Here is a 19,285-nt window from a genome sequence, read left to right as displayed (position 1 = left end):
CAGCCAGGGTAGCCCCAGTAGTATTAGGAGTTGTGCCTAAAGAGAAGCTTGGCTTTGTTATTTTAGTTCTCTTGCACTCGCCTCAAGCCACTTGCACCCCCTCATGGCGACTAATGCAAAGAAAGGAACCCTAGACCCTGCCTTAAAGATGTGCTCAACTTATGGGGATTTGGGTCCAACAGTATGAAAGTAAAGGGTGTCCAAAACCCTAGGTTTGGCGGAATGGCAAATGCCTCTCGGCCACCAAATTCCAACGCCCTCCTCGTTGCATGCATGGCGGCAGATCAACAGGCGCAAAGTACACGTATCTTCCATTCCAAGCAATGCTAAGGACCGCATTCAACCTTTTTTCTCTGTCAAAACTTTGTAGTTTGATCCTTCCGAGTACCAAGTTTGGACCAAGGCAGAGAAAAGCGACAAGGACTAGTTTTTTTTCTCTTCTTGATGAATAAAAAAACTATATTGGAAAGGGGTAGTGTTGGAATCCTAGCTTTGACTTGCCTTTTGGAGTCTCTCCTATATAAAACCTCAGCTGCCCCCTCTCCCCTCCCTTCTCTCTTCTAATTTTTTTGTTGCTATACAAGAAACCTAGCTACCTGAAGGTTAGTAAAACGACATGGGGTGCTGTATAAGGTTCAGAAGCCTTCTTCTTGGGCTTTTGCTCTCTTTGGTTGCTCTTGGAGACTCGATTGCTGACAACCACCATGGTAAACTCTCTTCTACCTTTTATTTCCACATGAAGCAATGATAAAGCTTTTGGAAGATTAAACTAACTTCAGTTAATCCCTTTAGAGATCAGGATGGGAGCCAGCAACAATCAGGCAACTGGTGGCGAAAAGGTTGGTTTTTTGATATTATAACTCATTTAAGTATGAGTTTTTATGTTCACTTTGGGTTGGTTTCATAAGCTAAACTTGTCGACAGGTACTCCATGACAAGGTCAGGACAGTTGCCACAACCAGAAGCAAATGGCTAAGAGGAAGGAAGATGGGTGCAAAAGAGGTGGAGAAGAAACATGTGGTGGAAGCGAAGGGCCCGATGAAAACAGGTGCAAACCTTTCTGCTGGAAAATGTGATCATGGAGGGAAGAGGAAGGTGAAGTTAGAGAGTGGGTTGAGTGCTGGAAGCATCCCTTCCAGGGTCAAATTGGTTGATATGATACCTCTCAGTTCTGATTATCATGCCCCCAAAACCCACCCCCCAAAGAACAACTGAAGCCTGAAGGACAAGGCTCTTATGCCACTGACTTACAGATGAGGCTTTTTTAAGTTTTATTTTCTTTTTTTTTTCTTTTCTTAATGACAACAGGAGAGAACCCTCATAGTGTATTGTTATGAAACGGGCTTTTGATGTTTAAATGAATCTTTTTTATATATATACTGAAGTGCCTTGAAGCTTATATGATGCATTGTAGCATTCTGATATTAGTTCTGAAAAATGGAAAGCGTTAGAATTAAGATTGGAGAAACCAATTTTTATTTATTTATTTTTTGATAAAGAGAGGCTAAAAGGAGCCAGCCAGCTTTTATTGATAGAGATAAAAGAATTTGCATCTCGGAAAAGAGAACAAAATCAGTTAGAGACCCAAAGGGATGAATAACAAGAACCCCAATAGGAAGAGAGTAAGAAATATTCTTGATTTTATCTCAAATTCTCCCGCAAGCTGGTAGCTTTTTTCGGATTGCAAAGTATAGGCTACTTATTTAAAATTTTGAAGGCCAGAATAAGCAATAGATGTGATGGAGGATTGCTTGTTAAGAAAAATCTGAGCATTTCTCTCCTTCCAAACAACCACAAAAAATATACTAATTAATCATTTAAGGGGCATAGCCTATGAGAAATAATGATGCACACACACAATAGCATGGATGGTTGATTTATATTTTCCCACGAAATGGAAAGAAGTGTAATATGGGTATAATGCTTTCTAGAAATGTGGGGCATAGAGAAGGATGGTTCTCATTCTATTTGAAATATATGGTTGATTTTTTGGATGCAGGAAAGGTTAGGAACTCTTCAAAGAAGTCATTAAGGTCATCAAGAATGAACATGCATGACAACGTAGCTCACTCTCACTCACTCACAAACAACGACATATTTCAATTACATAGAATGTGATCCTCTCCCAAGCAATCTGGGGACAAAAAAATGTCACATGAACTATTTTGGCTAATACAAGTAATTAAACCTATTACATTGCCATCCAATTTATTAGGGATAGTATATGGAAAGGCATAGGTAACTTTTTACTACTACAAAATATTTTTTTATTCATAATTTCCCTTTTTTTAATCTCTAATTAGTACTCTCTCTCTCTCTCTCTCTCTCTCTCTCTCTGGGGAAAAACTCCAATCAATAATCAATAATGCATATATACTTCGACATTTTGTTACATCAATCTACTTCTTAATACCACCATTACTTAGACATAAAGGCCCTGGATTAGAGATTTTTCTTCTTTTGCTCCTCAATGATAGAAACTTGCGCATGAGCTGTGCAATAATGCCTCTAAGCCTCCTGTCCAGTCTTGGTTATATTGAAGCATCCTTAATTTGAGAATTGCGCAATTTTGGCCATAATCAAGCTTGAGGTTTGTAGCAAGTCTCCAGCTTTAGACTTGAAATGTTAGATAAGTCAGAATATATATCTCTATGAGCTAATTCTTCATCCTTCTTTCATAGCAGAACAAATAATTTACCTATATTTAGGCAGTGCAAGTTTAACATGGATTTAGGATTCATAGAACATAGATATGTATTGGAAATGAATTTAGGATTCATAAACATTGATATCTTACACAGGGTGATACTTATGGTTCTTACCTTTATGTTCAAGCCTTTTAGTCCAGTCCATTTTTCTTCTTCTTTTCCATTTTTCATGCTTGATGCTAAAGATGCTCAAGAATGATGTTTCTTTTATTTTTAACAAATTTTGCTTTTCTGAGCAGTGTAAATATAATTGGTAAATACAATTGGGTTGTGATTGCTCCTCAAAAATCAGAATAAACTGCTTGGATACAAAGGTGGTGGATAGCAGTATTGAAACAGGCGAAAAGAATGTGGGTTCCTGCTATCAAGGAAACATGTGGTCAACTATATACTACTGCTTCAAGAAGTTCTTGGAGCATCATATTGATTTAGGCTTAAAAGATCAAATGTCAGATTTGTTTGAATGAAGATTTGATACTCTTTCCCCTTTCAACTCTTTCTAAAATACTAAGTAGTATGTTTGTGCAATTATCAAGAGTATGAATTCGGGGAATTTAATCTAGCCTTTGGTTCAAAAGAACAGTAGCATCCCTATTTACAGAAATTAATTGTTGGGGATATTTAATCAATGATTCTTTTTCTTTTTTTTTTCTTCCTTTTTTGAGAGAATAATGTGGGAGAACAAATAATCATTTCGTAAAAATGATAGAAGAAGTATCTATGTCAAACACTTGATGAAACATTGTCCGAACAAGTAAGTCTTCTCTCTAGTTACAACGGGTGTGCAACAATTGGGTCACATCTCTATTTTGTGAGATCAATCACTTATATGTTGGAAAGATAAGAAGAAAAATTTATACTAATTGTGATCTTTGCATGATTGGATCTTCCGGTGTCCGAAATATATGGTGGGGATGCAAATCTTCTTATCAAGCTTCAGCCATTAAGCAGTGAGGAATGCTGCTATGCCAAGCAACAATAACAATGTATCTTTTAACATTGTAAACAAGCAAAGTAATTCAAATGACTACTTAAATAAAGCATGTTCATGACACTTTATCCTCCAAGGTGAATTTTCTATCATGTTTTTATTTCAATATACGGCTGTTAACTGGGTCAAGACTAGGCTAAACAAGTCCAAGATTTTAACAGGTCCAGCGTGGAGTGCATCCAACCCATCTCTCCAAGAAAAGCAGAGGAATTGTATAGCAATTTACACCCCCATATGATCAAAATAATTTGCTTCATGCTTGTGATTATTTGTTCATATATTTCACTCAACCCATGGAATGAGTGGTGGGTGGTTCGTTTGCAAAGTCTGCCTCCTATTTTAGACTTTGTTTTTGTTTTGTAACAAAGTCTAAAAGAGGAGGCAGACTACTTTGTACATCATTCTCTTTTAGACTTCCACTCCTGAATTTTTCAAAGTAACAAAGTCTAGAAGAGTAGGCAGACTACTTTGTACATCATTCTCTTTTATACTTCCACTCCTTTTGAATTTTATCCAAGTAACTAGAAGCTCTTCTCTCTTATTATAAGGAAAAAAAATGTCTTTGTTTAGGTACTAGTTCTCAAAAGTTGACTAATAATTCTCTTTTGAGAAGAAATTGGCCAGAGCCCAAATTCATTGAGAGCATGAAAAATTATATCCTCCTGAAAGGGAGAGAAAAGAGACGAAAAGAAAGAAAAAAAGATAAAAGCAGAGAAAGAGAGAACAAACATGACAGAGCCAACTGTGAATCACAAAACTATTACATAAAACTCTGCCAATGGAAAATACTACTTAGCCAATCCTTGTTTCCTAGGAAGCTAATTTCATCCAATCCTTCATTAAAAACAAAGAGTTTAGTCCATAATCTCCCCTTGTTGCCAAACATTATCTTAAAAAATCACCATAAAAAAAAACATTATCTTAAAAAAATCTTGCACTTTTCCCTAACGAGATGCACCAAGAGAGGGTAGCAACAATAACATCCCATCCATCTGTATCTTCCTTTCTAAGCCTTTTGTATCTCCAATCTAACCAGAAGTCTAAAAGAGAAGATGGTAGAGAGCCGACCCCAATCCTTCTACAAGGAGTTAACCACGGGGTACTTACGAATGGAGGCAAAACCAACAAATTGTAGGACCTAAAAGCTTCTCTTTTTTGAATTGTCAGCCGCTAGGATCCTGTCCTTGTGAATGACCAATAATTCTTGGATTTCACCATTTGGATGCATGCACTGAAGCTATCAAAATGTTTCAATGCCAATTACCAAAAAACTTATATTTTGCTATGCTGTAAAGCAAATAACCAAATTAATGCCAGAGACACCAAATTGAGCATTCCATCATAAGTGGAAAATTGTGAATATGTACCTCTTTAATAAATACACTTATATTTATTTACATATCTCTTTTCTATCTTTGTTGAAGAGAGAAACAAGAACAATGCACCTTGTCACGCCCCTGCCTCCGCGGAGCACGTGAGGCACCTAGTGCCCACGTGGGGGCCACATGAGGGGGGAGACACAGAGCTCCCCTATCAGATATTGTCCGGTTCCGAGGTTTCACGCAAGCGTTCTTCACTCCTTCCCGATTTTATTTTCCACTCAAAACACGTATGCAGGATTTGGAGACACCCGCCTCATATGCCAAGGCTCTGGAACGAGTCTTTCCGATGTGGGACTATTGAGCCTCATACGCTTCCCATCATCGGACAAGAGCCGTCCTCGGCTCTGATACCAAATGTCACGCCTCCGCCTCCGTGGGGCACGTGCGGCACCTAGTGCCCACGTGGGGGCCACATAGGGGGGAACACGGGACTCCCCTACCAGATATTGTCCGGTTCTGGGGCTTCACGCAAGCGTCCTTCACTCCTCCCCGGTTTTGTTTTCCTCCCAAAACATATCTGTAGGATTTGGAGACATCCGCCTTATATGTCCAGGCTCTGAAACTAGTCTTTCCGATGTGGGACTATTGGGCCTCACACCCTTCCCACCATCGGAGAAGAGCCGTCCTCGGCTCTAATACCAAATATCACGCCCCCGCCTCTGTGAAGCAGGTGAGGCACCCAGTGCCTACATGGGGGCCACATGAGGGGGAGACACAGAGCTCCCCTGCTAGATATTGTCCGGTTCCGGGATTTCATGCAAGCGTCCTTTACCCCTCCTCGATTTTGTTTTCCACCCAAAACGCGTCTGCAGGATTTGGGGACTATTGGGCCTCACACCCTTCCTACCATCGGACAACAGTCGTCCTCAGCTTTGATACCACTAAATGTCACGCCCCAAATTCGGATCATGACACGGCCATGCTATTGCAATCTTATGCACATAATAACATGAAGCCACTTAAAATCTCATAATGAAAATAAATAGTTTCATTTACTAATGTCATAACATTATTCATGAAGTTGGAATAGTACAAAGCTTCTAAAATTTGATTATTATATAACATTTTCAGTTACCCCAACCCTGAATAACACTAAGCTCCCTGCTCCTAGTAGTCTTATTCATCTGTAGAAAAAAAAATAGATGAAAAGATATGAGCTACACAGCTCAGTAAGTAACCAAGTACTATCTTATTGGATCAAGTACAATTATGTCAATGCAGTGACTAAAAAGTCAACAGTTGTAGCAAAATAAAACATTTTATAGATGATATACATAAATCAGGTCATAAAGCATGCATGTTCCATCCATGAAAGTTCATAATCATGATAATGCAAGTCATACAAAAATATTGCCATTTATCCATACTTTATTAGAACATACTCTCAGATGGATGTGCTGCTATGGTCACTGTAATCCCGTGACAGAGCCTGTTAATCTTAGTCGACTAATTCTGTTATTCGTTACCAACTTTAACCTATTGGCAGAGGGCCTGTTATTCTTTCAATGTTAGCTCCAGGGTGTCAACTGGCTTCTATTTCTAGAGGTGGTCATAGCTATCTGAGAGTTCATAAATCATATTCTTTTTCTTTCATAAATATAATCATCATAAATAGGTTGAAAAATGATAAATGACATCAAATAATTTAAAATGTATAAATATGCCTCAAATATCATTTTTCATGCAGTCTAATATAATCATAATTTCATAACTCATACTCACATCGGAAAGACTTGTTCCAGAGCCTGGGCATATGAGGTGGGTGTCTCCAAATCCTGCAGAAGCGTTTTGGGTGGAAAACAAAATCGGAGAGGGGTGAAGGACGCTTGCATGAAACCCAGAAACCGAACAATATCTGGCAGGGAAGCTCCGTGTCTCCCCCCTCATGTGGCCCCCACGTGGGCACTGGGTGCCTCACATGCTCCGCGGAGGCGGGGGGGTATCAGAGCCAAGGACGGCTCTTGTTCAATGGTGGAAAGGGTGTGAGGCCCAATAGTCCCACATCGAAAAGACTCGTTCTAGAGCCTAGACATATGAGGCGGGTGTCTCCAAATTCTGCAGACGCATTTTGGGAGGAAAACAAAATCGGAAAAGGGTGAAGGATGCTTGCATGAAGCCCCGAAATCGGATAATATCTGGCAGGGGAGCTTCGTGTCTCCCCCCTCATGTGGCCCCCACGTGGGCACTGGGTGCCTCACGTGCTCCGCGGAGGTGGGGGCGTGACATTTGGTATCAAAGCCGAGGACGACTCTTGTCCGATGGTGGAAAGGGTGTGAGGCTCAATAGTTCCACATCGGAAAGACTCGTTCCAGAGCCTGGGCATATGAGGCGGGTGTCTCCAAATCCTGCAGACGCGTTTTGGGTGAAAAACAAAACCGGAGAGGGGTGAAGGATGCTTGCGTGAAGCTCCGAAATCGGATAATATCTGGCAGGGGAGCCCCATATTCCCTCCTCATGTGGCTCCCACGTGGGCACTAGGTGCCTCACGTGCCCCGCACAGGCGGGGGCGTGAAATTTGGTATCAGAGCCGAGGATGGCTCTTGTCCGATGATGGGAAGAGTGTGAGGCCTAATAGTCTCACATTGGAAAGACTCGTTTCAGAGCCTGGGCATATGAGGCGGATATCTCCAAATCCTGTAGATGCGTTTTTAGAGAAAAACAAGCCGGAGAGGGGTGAAGAACGCTTGCGTGAAACTCCGGAACCGGACAATATCTGGTAGAAGAGCTCCGTGTTCCCCCCTCATATGGCCCCCACGTGGGCACTAGGTGCTGCACGTGCCCTGCGAAAGCGGTGGCGTGACACACCTACAATCCAAAGTGAAAGAGTATTTATCATTCAGGGTAAATTAAGTAACATAGTTTTGGCATTACTTTCTTCGCAGAGTGCATATACAAAGTGCTAGAAAAGGAAAAGCCTTAAATTTCTTTGGTTGTCAAAATCTTTGACTTGCAGATGCATTAAATTGCAAGCTAATTGGATTTTTGCATTTTATTATAGCACGCATCCTTTTGTTAAAAAGTCATCTATGAATTTTAAAAATCTTAATTGAGGATACTAATTGGTTGAGTTATAAAACTCGCTAGATATTAGATTCTAATAACTTAGGTTCTATCTTGCCCGCACTCCGATTCCAGCTGAAATTTCTTCCATGCTAATATTCCAAAAAAATCTGAAGTTCAAATTTAACAGTCTTTTTTTCATGTTATTTCGAGCAATTAACCTTCTAAAATATTTTATTATTATTATTATAATTTTAAATATTTATCGAGGAGTGTCATCGGACGTCAATTTGGTGCATATGCAAAAATTATTTTTTGGCCACAGGATAGGAGAGGATTGGTATAACTCACAAGATCCCATGTAATTTATGGGGTGGTTGAATATGTAATTGCCAAGGTGGCATTAGTTAGGATTGGAGAATCTTGCCCTTAAAGACATCAAAGAGCATTTTCCTTGCCTTTGTCTTTTAAAGTTTGACTATATATGGATATAAAATCTTGGATCTTGGTTCGTATTTGAATTGGAGAAACCTAGTTTCAAATAATCTATTTTTTATGTATTGCAGAACAACTAGTGATTAAACAAGACATCAAGGTACCGTTTCAAACTTGTCAAATCACGTGCTATCCAAAGATATGTGGATGGGAAGGGCCGGACCTGTCCGATTCAAGCACGGCTTTATAATTTAAATTTTTTTTTCAAAAAAAAATTGAAACTATGTACATTGAATTAGAAATATTTTAGTGGATGAATTTGGTTCAAAAAAAACATCAAATTTAATGTAGACCACTTTAGCTAGTATGGAAAGAACTGAATAGGATCCGGCATCACCAAATCTGACGTGGATCGCTTTGGCCGCTATGATAGGGATGGATAAAGTTTAGGAGCGTTATCCACCGTATATTAGAAAATCGAATAGCGAGCCAAATTTTCGGAAGCCAAAATTTGGTCATATGATGTTCGATTGAAATATTCTTTTGTTTAAATCGGTAACTTTTCGAGATCTACAACATGGTACTTAGCTAAGAGAGAGGTACATCTCAAGTGATCATACCCAAATTCCATCATTTGAGCTCCAAAACTGACCAGTCAAACTGAATTTTTTTAAAAAAGATTTTGACCAAATATATTTTTGAGAAAAATTTAGTAAAGCAACAGAAGGCAAAATTAATGTAAAAATTGAGATCTTCCTTATGCAGAATTTTAGTCTTTTGATTTATTTTTACTAGTCATATCTGTTTTAGAAAAGTAAGTTCAATTAGAACTATAAAACAATTTCAACCCGAATATGTAAGGACGGATCTCACCACTATAAATAGAAACTATATTCTCAATTTCATCATCATCAATCAAAAGAAAAAACATAGATTCTACTTTTAAAATTTCTCTACCTTTTTTTAAATCTATTTTTGAGAGATTTGGATTGAATGGGTTGAGATAATTCTTCTATCTTTCCAATCAAATCACAATTGCTATCCTTGCAATAAAAATCTTGGCTTTATTAATGCCCTAAAAGGATTTTATTATGTTCTTTAACTATTTGGAGATGATAGTTGGTAAGCATACCAATGCTCAAAAATGGATGTAATGAGTGTCAAACCAAAATATAGCAAGTAATTTTTAGTGACCAAGCACAACTTACATGAATTACTTTATTTTTTTTCAGAAAAGGAGATAACCAACCTCCATCCACTCCATCAAGCAAATGGGGTACCGGGAGCAAAAGCAAGATGCAAATGCCCAAATCTACAAACAGACGATGAAAAGGAAAAATTTCTAGAAGTAGTTGTGATACCTATCCTCTTCTCTTGGATGCTAAAGTAAGAAGCTATAGTATAATATATTGCTTTGAAATCCATGCCTAGTAGCAAATTTGTTGTCTAAACTTTCCCAAACCATTCTGTCATTAAATACAATGAGGCTTCATGTATAGCCTAAAACTATTGAAATGGATCTTAAAGAGTGCCAATAGCAATTAATTAGACATCATGATCTAAAGCAGTGTTATTTTGTGAATCACATGATGCCTGACAAATAAAACTTTCAGGAAGTAGTAATCCAGCATCCGATTGTCCAACATATCTTCTGATAGAGTAAAACTTGGGAGAGAACCTATACAATAATCCCTCAAAAACCTTTTTTTTAATTTTAATTGCATTCCATTTCTTCAATTTCTTCGTCACACCTTACTCCTTATATATATATATATAATATTAAAATATAGTATGTATCATATATATATTATTTTATTTTAAATTAAAAAATGTTTATATAAAATAATAAATGAATACTAAAAATATTTGAAATTTTTGATCTCTAATAAATTATAAATAAAATAACAAAAAAATGCTAGAAGAAAGATCTGCCTCTCTGATCTTACGTTAAGACGTAAAACAGGGGATGGGGAAAGAAAACACCTAAGATTGGAAAAAGCATGAGAGAGAAATATAGATCGTTAAATATGTGTCAACCACGGATTTGGATTTATTTTTTTAGTAAAAATAGTAATTTATATAGCTCTAACGTAAGTATATCCTGCCAAACTACTAGAAAGTAAATAGTACGGAGGGATAGGGACCATCTCCCGTACATCTTGGTTTTATTCTTCAAATCTCCTTTCTTTGCATCATTTCTTTCGGCTCCCCGTTTGTGCCAAGACATTCCCATGGTATCCTGATACGGCCGTTACTGATCCCCGTTAAGGTCCCCAAAATGTTCCCTATCTATGTGGCAGACCGGCAATTGATGATTCCTTTCAGTACGTGAGATCCAGGGCAATCACTCGTTGCCACATTTGAGAGGGCCCAAGCGGTGACTACGACGTTTTCCATTCTTACGTCCAGCGTACCACCCGTTTTTCCTCGGTCACAAATCTTCCTTTTTATTTATTTATTTATTTATTTAATTTTAATCAGATAATTTATATAACTTTAGTACAAATATGTAAAAAAAAAACAAAAAATTCTAAATTATAGAACTCTTTAGACAACTCCTTCTCCTCAATCCACAGAATAATCCTGGAGTGATTAGCTATATACGAAATCATCTAATTTAGCTCTATCTTTCTACACCATGGAAACCATCTTGAATCTGACAAAAAATTTCAAAAATTTTCATTTCTCACCCTCCTTGAAAGAATAAATTAAATAAGATCTAAAAAAAACAGCGTGATAGAATTTACTTTCTTAGGAAGCACCCTCTCAACTCTCCTTCATCAGACTTTGACCAACGACTTTGAACGCTAGCAACTGCGTAGTTGCCGGCCAGGTAGATATATCATGTTGCTATTGATGACTTCCAGCCTATGGCCTCTTGGCAAGTTCGGGTTTGGGTTTAGTTTGGATGGTTAAAGCAGGCCTTCAGCAATTACGTTAACGATATTCAAACGGCAGTTTTCAGCATATCAATTTGGCTGGAAGTCGACTTCCATCCGACAAACTACTAATGCTCGGTTTAACTCATCATCGTTTAGGAAGATAATAAAATAACACTGATTCTTCTCACGCCATGCAACCTATAAAATAATAGTAAGGAAATAGTAATTAAAAAACTCTAATAAATTAATTTTAAAGATTTAAATTCAAATACAAAGTCGACTATCTTTTAAAAAAAAAAACAAAATTGCCGGCCGCTTTGACTGTACTCATCTCCTTCACACTTCCCCAGTTCCAACCCCAAAACCATCGCCCAATGAAGCCATATAGATAACGCACCCTTCACCTCACAGAGAAGACGACGAGAGAAAGGTAGTGACCATCCATGGCGATCGCAGAGTCCGTTGGGTTACATGTTCTGGTCATCCCGTACCCGGCCCAAGGCCACATGCTCTCCCTCCTCGACCTTGCTCACCTCCTCTCCTCCCGCGCCCGCCTCGCCGTCACCGTCGCCGTCACCACCAAGAACCGCCCCCTCCTCGACCCCCTCCTCTCCCGTTCCCCGGACGTTGTCCCCCTGGTCCTCCCCTTTCCCAATTACCCCGCCCTCCCCCCGGGTCTCGAGAACTCCAAGGACCTCCGTCCCGCCTTCTTCCGTCACCTCATCCACGCCCTCGCCGGCCTCCGCGAACCCCTCCTCCGCTGGGCCCGATCCACTCCTCACCCACCCACCGCCATCATCTCCGACATGTTCCTTGGCTGGACCACCGACCTCGCCGCCGAGTTGGGCGTCCCCCGCCTCGTCTTCTCGCCCTCTGGGGCCCTCGCCGTCGCCATTACCAACGTCCTCTGGCGCCGGATGCCCCAAAGATCCAATCTTGACGACCACGATTGCCCCATCTCCTTTCCGGAAATCCCCGGTTCCCCTGTTTTCCCCTGGCGCCATCTCTCCATGCTCTACCGGACCTACAAACAAGGGGACCCGATCTCGGAGTTCATAAAGGAGGGACTTTTGTCCAACAACACGAGCTGGGGATTCGTCTTCAACACCTTCTCCGACCTGGAGATGGTCTATCTGGACCGCCTCCGGAAAGATCTGGGGAACCCGCGGGTCTGGGCGGTGGGGCCCCTCGCGCAGCCGGACGGCCCCGCTGAGCGCGGTGGGGTGAGCTCCGCCGTCGCCAGCGAGATCATGGAATGGCTGGACGGGTGCCCGGAGGATTCCGTGGTGCTGGTGTGCTTCGGGAGCCAGAAAGTCCTGGCGCCGCCGCAGGCGGAGGCGCTGGCGGCGGGGCTGGAGCGGAGCGGGGCGAGGTTCGTCTGGTGCGCGAGGGGGGCGACGGCGGTGCCGGTGGGGTTCGAGGGGCGTGTGGCGGGGCGGGGGCTGGTGGTGCGGGAATGGGCCCCACAGGTGGCGATCCTGGGGCACCCGGCGGTGGCGGCGTTTTTGACTCACTGCGGGTGGAACTCGGTGCTGGAAGCGGTGGCGGCCGGGGTGGCGGTGCTGACGTGGCCGATGGGGGCGGACCAGTTCGCGAACGCAAAGCTGGTGGTGGAGGAGGCCGGCGTCGGAGTGGCGCTATGCGACGGCGGGGACGCGGTGCCGGACCCGGACGAGGTAGCCCGAGTCGTGGCGGAATCGCTGGGCCAGTCGGGGAAGGAGTTGAGCAACCGAGCGAAAGAGCTGAGTCGGAAAGCTTTGGCGGCGGTAAAAAAGGGGGGAAACTCGTTCAAGGAACTGGACGAGATGGTGGCCGAGCTTTCTAAGCTTCGGGTGAAATGAATATTTTTGCTGCCGTTGGGAAACATCTCCGGCTTAGCACCGGTTTGGATTGGATCCGGCGGCGTGGCTACCAACGCCGGGGATGCTTGTCCTCTAGGAAGCTTTACAACATGTACTACCGACAAAAAAGATCTCGTCTTTTTGTTTCTCATTATTTTTGTTCTCATTTTCAGCCGATCACTGTCCCCGTTCGTGTCCTCACTTCTGTATCACGGGCCATGCATGGATATTATTCATTTTTAATGCTTCTTGAAAAATAAATTTTTCCTTGGCTTGCAACTTTGGAACCTCAACATACTGATTCTCATATTGGGGTGGCAAGCAGGTAGTAAATTGCTAAGGCCCAGCTGGTCACGTAAAAACAAGCTGCCCGAGCTCGGTTCAAACTCGAGCTGAGTTCAAGAAAATCTGCTCGAGCTTGGCCTGTCTTCTAAACAAGCTGCTGGATCCCGGCTTGTCCAAGTCCAGCGTTGAGCTTTAGTCAAGGGGAGTAGAATCTATCAGAGCTCGACTCATGTTTATAACCGAGCTACTCATAAGTAGCTCTAATTGGTTGCAGCTCCGCACTCGCCACCAGACAATACTTGACAGAGGAAAACAGAGGAAAAGAAATACAGTGACCTTGATTGTTAGGATGGGAGACAATCTAATTAACCTTGATAGTCTCACAGGTTCTTGATACTTTATCTACTTGTAGAGATGATGATCATGATGCCATCGGCCCCTAATACCTCATAGACTATTTATTTAGTTTTATATGTATATTTTTATATTTTCAAAGTACATTGTAAATATAAATTGATAATGTAAATGTAATCATATTTGACAATATGAATATTTTGAATGATCCGTTTAATTGTAACACGTGACTTTTGTTAATAACATATTTGATAAATTCATATAGAAATTTAAAATTTTTTAAATAATCTTTTTTAAAAAATTACTATGGCAACGCTATAAAGCGCCGTTAAAAGAATAAATGCCGACGTATTTAAGCGTCGGCGAAAGCCATAGCGGAAGCCAAAATGGAAGCCATGGATAACCCAACACTAAATAGCATCGATAAAGCATCGATTTTTTTTTTTAAAAAAATTACTTTAACGATGCTTTAAAGTATCGTTAAAAGACCCAAGACGATGTTTTTAAACGTTGACGGAAGACAAAGATAACCTGATGCTTATTAGCATCGGCAACTATCGACGCTAAATATGGCGATAAGCGTCGGCAATTAATCATCGGCTGTAAAAATACTAACGCTTATAAGCGTTGGTATATGGATTAAAAAGCATCGAGAATATTCTTTTTTCCTACAGTGGAAGGTTTGTCTCCTTCAAGCAAGAAGGTATTTTTTTTTTTTTATTTTAAGACTTGTTTGGCGTTGCTTTTGTTTTATAAAATTATTACTAAAAATTGAATTAATTTAATTTCTAATTATAATTTTTTGATATATTTTAATACTTGATGTTTTATAGTTATGTTTTACAACTATTTTTTATGGATGATTTACTATATTAACATAAAACAATCTTACAAAAGAAAAACTAGAAGTTAGTTTTAATATTTTTTCTAACTTTTTTGCCCTCTGCATCTTGTAAAAACATTTTTCAAATGATAACAAAAAGTTTTAAGAAGATGTATTTTATTTTAAAAGTTACAAATAGCTTTTGTAAGCAAACCCAAAAACATCCTTAGACAGCAATATAAAACTCTGGTGGCTATTGTAATCCCCCAACTAGCATAGACAATTGCCAGGGATGATAGTTTATGACCCGGAAGGTTTAAATACAGCGGATCTGGGCTCTAAAGGAGTTGACTCGACTTAACCTATCATTAAACAAGTTGAATTTAGAATTAGAGTCTACCCATTTAACCTGCTTCATGACATAACCTGTTTAATCTATTTAATTTGTTTAAAAACTGTTTAACCCATTTATGACCTGCTTAACCAAATCCAGTTTGTTTATTGAATGGGTTACGTGTAACTGTTTCTGTTACTTGTTCAATAAAATATTCGAGTTTGATATTTGACTTTTAACATGTTTACTAGATAAATTGGGTTTGGATTGATGAATTTCTGACCCGATTCGTATCAGACCCGACTCGATCCAATTACCAACCGTAACAGCTACTAGCTGTGGTAAATGATAAAAAGCACGTAAAAAAAATTGGCTACATGTTGTGAAAGGACTCAGCGATCATTTGGTTTGTGTTATGTGAGCTAACTGGGAGCCTACTTGAAGCTACTTTGGGCCATTTCTCTTTTGGCAAATGTAAGCTCACTTTAAACTCCTTATAGGGCCAAATGCTCAAAATGGCTTCTCGGCAGGCTGAACTAAGTTAGGATAACCAATTACGGGCAACCAATTAGTGGTTTTAGTTCAAACCTGATGATGTAGATTGGAAGTCTATTTCAACTCCCTATCTTTTTTGTTTAGTCAGACCTAAAACATCACTTTGTGCCCTTCTTTCTATTTGTATAATTTCCTCATTTTAAGATAGTGTCATAAGAGCATAAGATCATCAGGAATAGAGTCTTATGGCAACCAAACACCATTTGCAAAATGGGCATATACTTGGAATACTTATGTTCATCTTTTGAGCATTGACTTTTTTATGTCAATTCTGGAATAGCTTGTACCCATTCTTTATGTCTATTTCACTCTTTTTAGATCGACCCATAGTTTTTAGTTTTATATTATCAATTATATTATATAAATATTATAATATAATAATCAATATTATAATGATAATATTATAATTATTATAGTATATAATAATATTTATTATATTAATTATTAATATTATTATAAGCTATTTACTATTTTGATAATTTTGAATAAAATATTATCATCGCATATATAATTTATACGTAATATATTTTTTTTAAAAAAATCTAAAATTTTATTTATTGCTTAATGCATATAGATTAGATATTAAGATACTATTAGAACTAGACATATTCATAAGTCAGGAAGCATACTAGTGTTATTGTTCCATATTGACTAATAAAAAGAATGTCATACGGGTTTATTAGTCTGGGTCGGGCCTCGTCCCAATAATTTAAGTTTTTGGGCTCTGAGTTAATAACAAGTGATATTAGAGTTAGGCTTATTATGCATCCCAACCTTTATTAGTCATGTGTAAAGAATGACCCGAACTATGGGCAAGCTTTCTTTTTGAGAAGGAGCCAACCGTGATGAGGGCATCACGAGATTGGGTAGGAAATTTTTTTTTTCAGCCCCATAATGACTAATAAAAGGGTTGATTAGCTTGAGTTGATCCTCCTCCCAACAATTTGAGCTTTTAGATTGTAAGTTTGTGACACTAACCTGCTTACGCCTGAGCCTTTTCGATAGGCTCCAACTGAAGGTTGTAGGCCTGGCGACTTGGGCCAGCCCTGGAAGATAGGCCATTTTAATAAATGGGTAGAGCCCGGGATTGGAGTTTAAAGACGGGCATGAGCGGCCAGGTCATTTTTATTTTTTTCTTGTATTGTTTGTTTATATTTGATGTTTTTATAAATTTAATTTGTAAATTATTGTTTATATACAAACTTAATGGGATTAGACTTGTTGTAAGGTCTCGCTATATTTTTTTATTCATATTAGCAGTTTAAAATATTTTTAGTAATTTATAAAAATTAAAAAAAAAAGATTGAAATATGAAATTTGGTTTGATGCTCGGACCTGAATATGAGTCGGGCTTCGGCCTGAAAAGTAGGCCCAAAAGTTGAATGTGGTTGAGTCCGGATCTAAATAAATTGTGCTGATCTTTGGACAAAGTCCAGTCAGCCTAACAAACTCGAAAGCTCTCTCTCTCTCTCCCTCTCTCCCTCCTTACTAGGCCTTGATCCTGAAGGCATTTGCGGACCCTCCCTTCACCTCCACTGCAAGCTGGCTACTGTCTCCGAGTGCTAGTGTTTCATTCTTACTGCACCACTGCCCGCCCTCCAGGTATTCTTTGGCAACTTTGTTCTCAATCGCTAGTTTTATTTTTCTTTTAAGGTGGGTGAACTGCCTGTTATTTCTCCAAAAAGAAGAATGAGAGAAGAGAATTGTATTTCTGCCTGTCTTTACAATGTATAGGAGCAGCCTTTATATAGTACTAGGAGGCTAATGAAGTTTGGTAAGGCAGACTATGTTTAGCACAATCAATCACAAATCAATTAAGGTGAAGTTTGATAAGGCCAACTAAGTTTGGCACAATCAGCCTTTATGGAGGCCGACTATGTTTGGCACAATTAATCACAAATCAATCAATGTTCCTACAATGATTCTAACATCCTTCCTCAAACTTTAGGTAGTAAAGTAGACATCAACTCAAGTTTGGAAACAAGAGATCGAAAGATATCAGGAGGTGAGCTTTGGTGAAGACATTCGCAGCGAGGACAGATCTTAGAGAGAAGGCAATCGAGGCTCAACGATGCTCGTAGACGAAAGCACCATAGAAGAAGAGCAAGATACCTTGAACTGGATGATGAAGAAGCCCGGGGCAGCAAATAAAATCGGAGATTGAGGACTGAGGCGGCACCATGCAGATGTATGCTTGCTGAGTTTACCTTAGCCAAGCTTCTAACGAAACGGAGTGGCGCATTGCTGCTGGAATTTGGAGTGGGACCACGCCTGTCGAGTCTACTTTCCGCAAGCTTCTGACGAGATGGTGTGGTGCGTTGTTGCTGGAGTTTGGAGTGGGACCGTGCTTGCCGAGTTTATCTTCGCCAAGCTTCTGATGTGATGGTGTAATGCGATGTTGGGGTTTGGAGCAAGACCGTGCCTATTGATTTTATCTTCGCCAAGCTTTTGACAAGATGGTGTAGCATGTAGCTGCTGAAGTTTGGAGCGGGACCATGCCTGCCGAGTTTACCTTCGCCAAGCTTCTTATAGATGGTGTAGCGCTCTGCTACTAGGGTTTGGAGCGAGACCACACCTGCCGAGTTTACCTTCGTCAAGCTTCTTATAGACGGTGTGGCGCTCTGCTGCTGGGGTTTGGAGTGAGACCACACCTGCTAAGTTTACCTTCGCCAAGCTTCTGACGATACGGTGTGGCGTGCTGCTCCATGCTCACCTGGTCCTCTGAGGTTTGGAGCGGAACCGCGCCTACCAAGTTTACCTTTGCCAAGCTTCTGATGAGATGGTATGGCGTGCGCCGCCCCCGCCGCCATGAAGGATACAAGAGCACCGAAGCAGGTGCTCAGAGAGCTTAACTCCCTCATCTCTAGTGGCACTGGCGTGTCCTTGCCCAATTAGGTTCTCCATGAAGATCCCCCAAATTTCTACATAACCACGGGACGACATGCCAACCAAACTAGGAGGGATGAGACGCGGAGAAGAACCCACGCCAGTGTTTCCATAACCTACCAATTCCCCGATCCCAGAGCATGGTTGACCGACACCTTGTTCGCCAGATCGAATGACATCGAGCCATCGAGGTTCACATGGTTGTCCACAGAGGCATGAGTGTATGTCAAATTCACCGTCTTGTCGAAAGCCCTCACTGAGTTCGTGAACTGAAACCTAACATCTTTCTTGGGGACGTTGTAGTCGATGATGAAGGAGCCAAGCTTCTCCACAGAGAGAGCGAGGCCGTTGAGGGAGGGGCTGTGGACGAAACTGGCATCAGTCATGGAGGCCTTGAGCTTGAGGTCGCCGGTGTTGACAGCGAAGGTGGTGCTGGTGGAGCTCCTGTCCACCTTGTATCTCCCCTTCACTGTAGCCTTCATCTTGCCCTTTCACGCTCTCGCACTCTCGACACTCCCCCTCGTGCCTTACAAGCGACGGACTCCGCCGAGGATGGAGGGGAAAAGGAGAGAGGAAGCAGCGACAGGAGGATGCGGGCTCGGGCAGGGCCGCCGACTCCTCTGGAGAACGGCTATCAACAATGACATGCCGTGTATAGCTCGTAGACTATCTTATTTGATAGCCGTTTATCTCCTGATGGCAGCCATCTAGCACTGCACAATATTCTATTTTGCAAATTGCACACCATAAAAGATTCGTGCTTTAACTGATGACTGATCTAATAATGCATCTCCAACTATTTAGACTTC

General features: G+C 40.7%; 3 protein-coding genes across 3 annotated transcripts; 2 read left to right on the top strand and 1 right to left on the bottom strand.

The window, feature by feature from the left end:
* The first annotated feature begins 564 nt into the window (after nucleotides 1-564).
* Nucleotides 565-1,377, top strand: LOC120111426. The gene is made up of 3 exons (XM_039128483.1): nucleotides 565-707; nucleotides 793-839; nucleotides 925-1,377. Exons 1-3 carry the CDS (start codon nucleotides 617-619, stop codon nucleotides 1,213-1,215), a joined length of 429 nt encoding a protein of 142 aa, XP_038984411.1. The 5' UTR covers nucleotides 565-616; the 3' UTR covers nucleotides 1,216-1,377.
* Nucleotides 1,378-11,718: 10,341 nt separating this feature from the next.
* Nucleotides 11,719-13,518, top strand: LOC103719508 (UDP-glycosyltransferase 89B2-like). Its single transcript, XM_008808787.4, has one exon. The coding sequence runs from the start codon at nucleotides 11,842-11,844 to the stop codon at nucleotides 13,237-13,239; it is 1,398 nt and encodes a 465-aa protein (XP_008807009.2). The 5' UTR covers nucleotides 11,719-11,841; the 3' UTR covers nucleotides 13,240-13,518.
* Nucleotides 13,519-17,078: 3,560 nt separating this feature from the next.
* LOC120111411 (outer envelope pore protein 24B, chloroplastic-like) lies at nucleotides 17,079-18,958 on the bottom strand. Its single transcript, XM_039128462.1, has 2 exons — nucleotides 18,597-18,958; nucleotides 17,079-17,256 (listed from the first exon to the last, which is right to left on the bottom strand). The coding sequence occupies exons 1-2, from the start codon at nucleotides 18,956-18,958 to the stop codon at nucleotides 17,079-17,081; spliced, it is 540 nt and encodes a 179-aa protein (XP_038984390.1).
* Between the last annotated feature and the right edge of the window lie 327 nt (nucleotides 18,959-19,285).

This window comes from Phoenix dactylifera, chromosome 7, assembly GCF_009389715.1.
Source record: "Phoenix dactylifera cultivar Barhee BC4 chromosome 7, palm_55x_up_171113_PBpolish2nd_filt_p, whole genome shotgun sequence".
Taxonomy (NCBI): domain Eukaryota; kingdom Viridiplantae; phylum Streptophyta; class Magnoliopsida; order Arecales; family Arecaceae; genus Phoenix; species Phoenix dactylifera.
Note: the sequence above shows the minus strand (reverse complement) of the source record. Positions and strands in the feature narration are given on the sequence as shown.

What these genes read in the sequence shown, in the direction of transcription:
- LOC120111426 (XM_039128483.1), top strand. Translation starts at nt 617, where the DNA reads ATGGGGTGCTGTATAAGGTTCAGAAGCCTTCTTCTTGGGCTTTTGCTC. An exon ending in GATTGCTGACAACCACCATG is followed by an intron (nt 708 to 792) that starts GTAAACTCTCTT and finishes TAATCCCTTTAG; the next exon opens with AGATCAGGATGGGAGCCAGC. An exon ending in AGGCAACTGGTGGCGAAAAG is followed by an intron (nt 840 to 924) that starts GTTGGTTTTTTG and finishes ACTTGTCGACAG; the next exon opens with GTACTCCATGACAAGGTCAG.
- LOC103719508 (XM_008808787.4), top strand. Translation starts at nt 11,842, where the DNA reads ATGGCGATCGCAGAGTCCGTTGGGTTACATGTTCTGGTCATCCCGTAC.
- LOC120111411 (XM_039128462.1), bottom strand. Translation starts at nt 18,958, where the DNA reads ATGAAGGCTACAGTGAAGGGGAGATACAAGGTGGACAGGAGCTCCACC. An exon ending in GCTCTGGGATCGGGGAATTG is followed by an intron (nt 17,257 to 18,596) that starts GTAGGTTATGGA and finishes GAGAAATAACAG; the next exon opens with GCAGTTCACCCACCTTAAAA.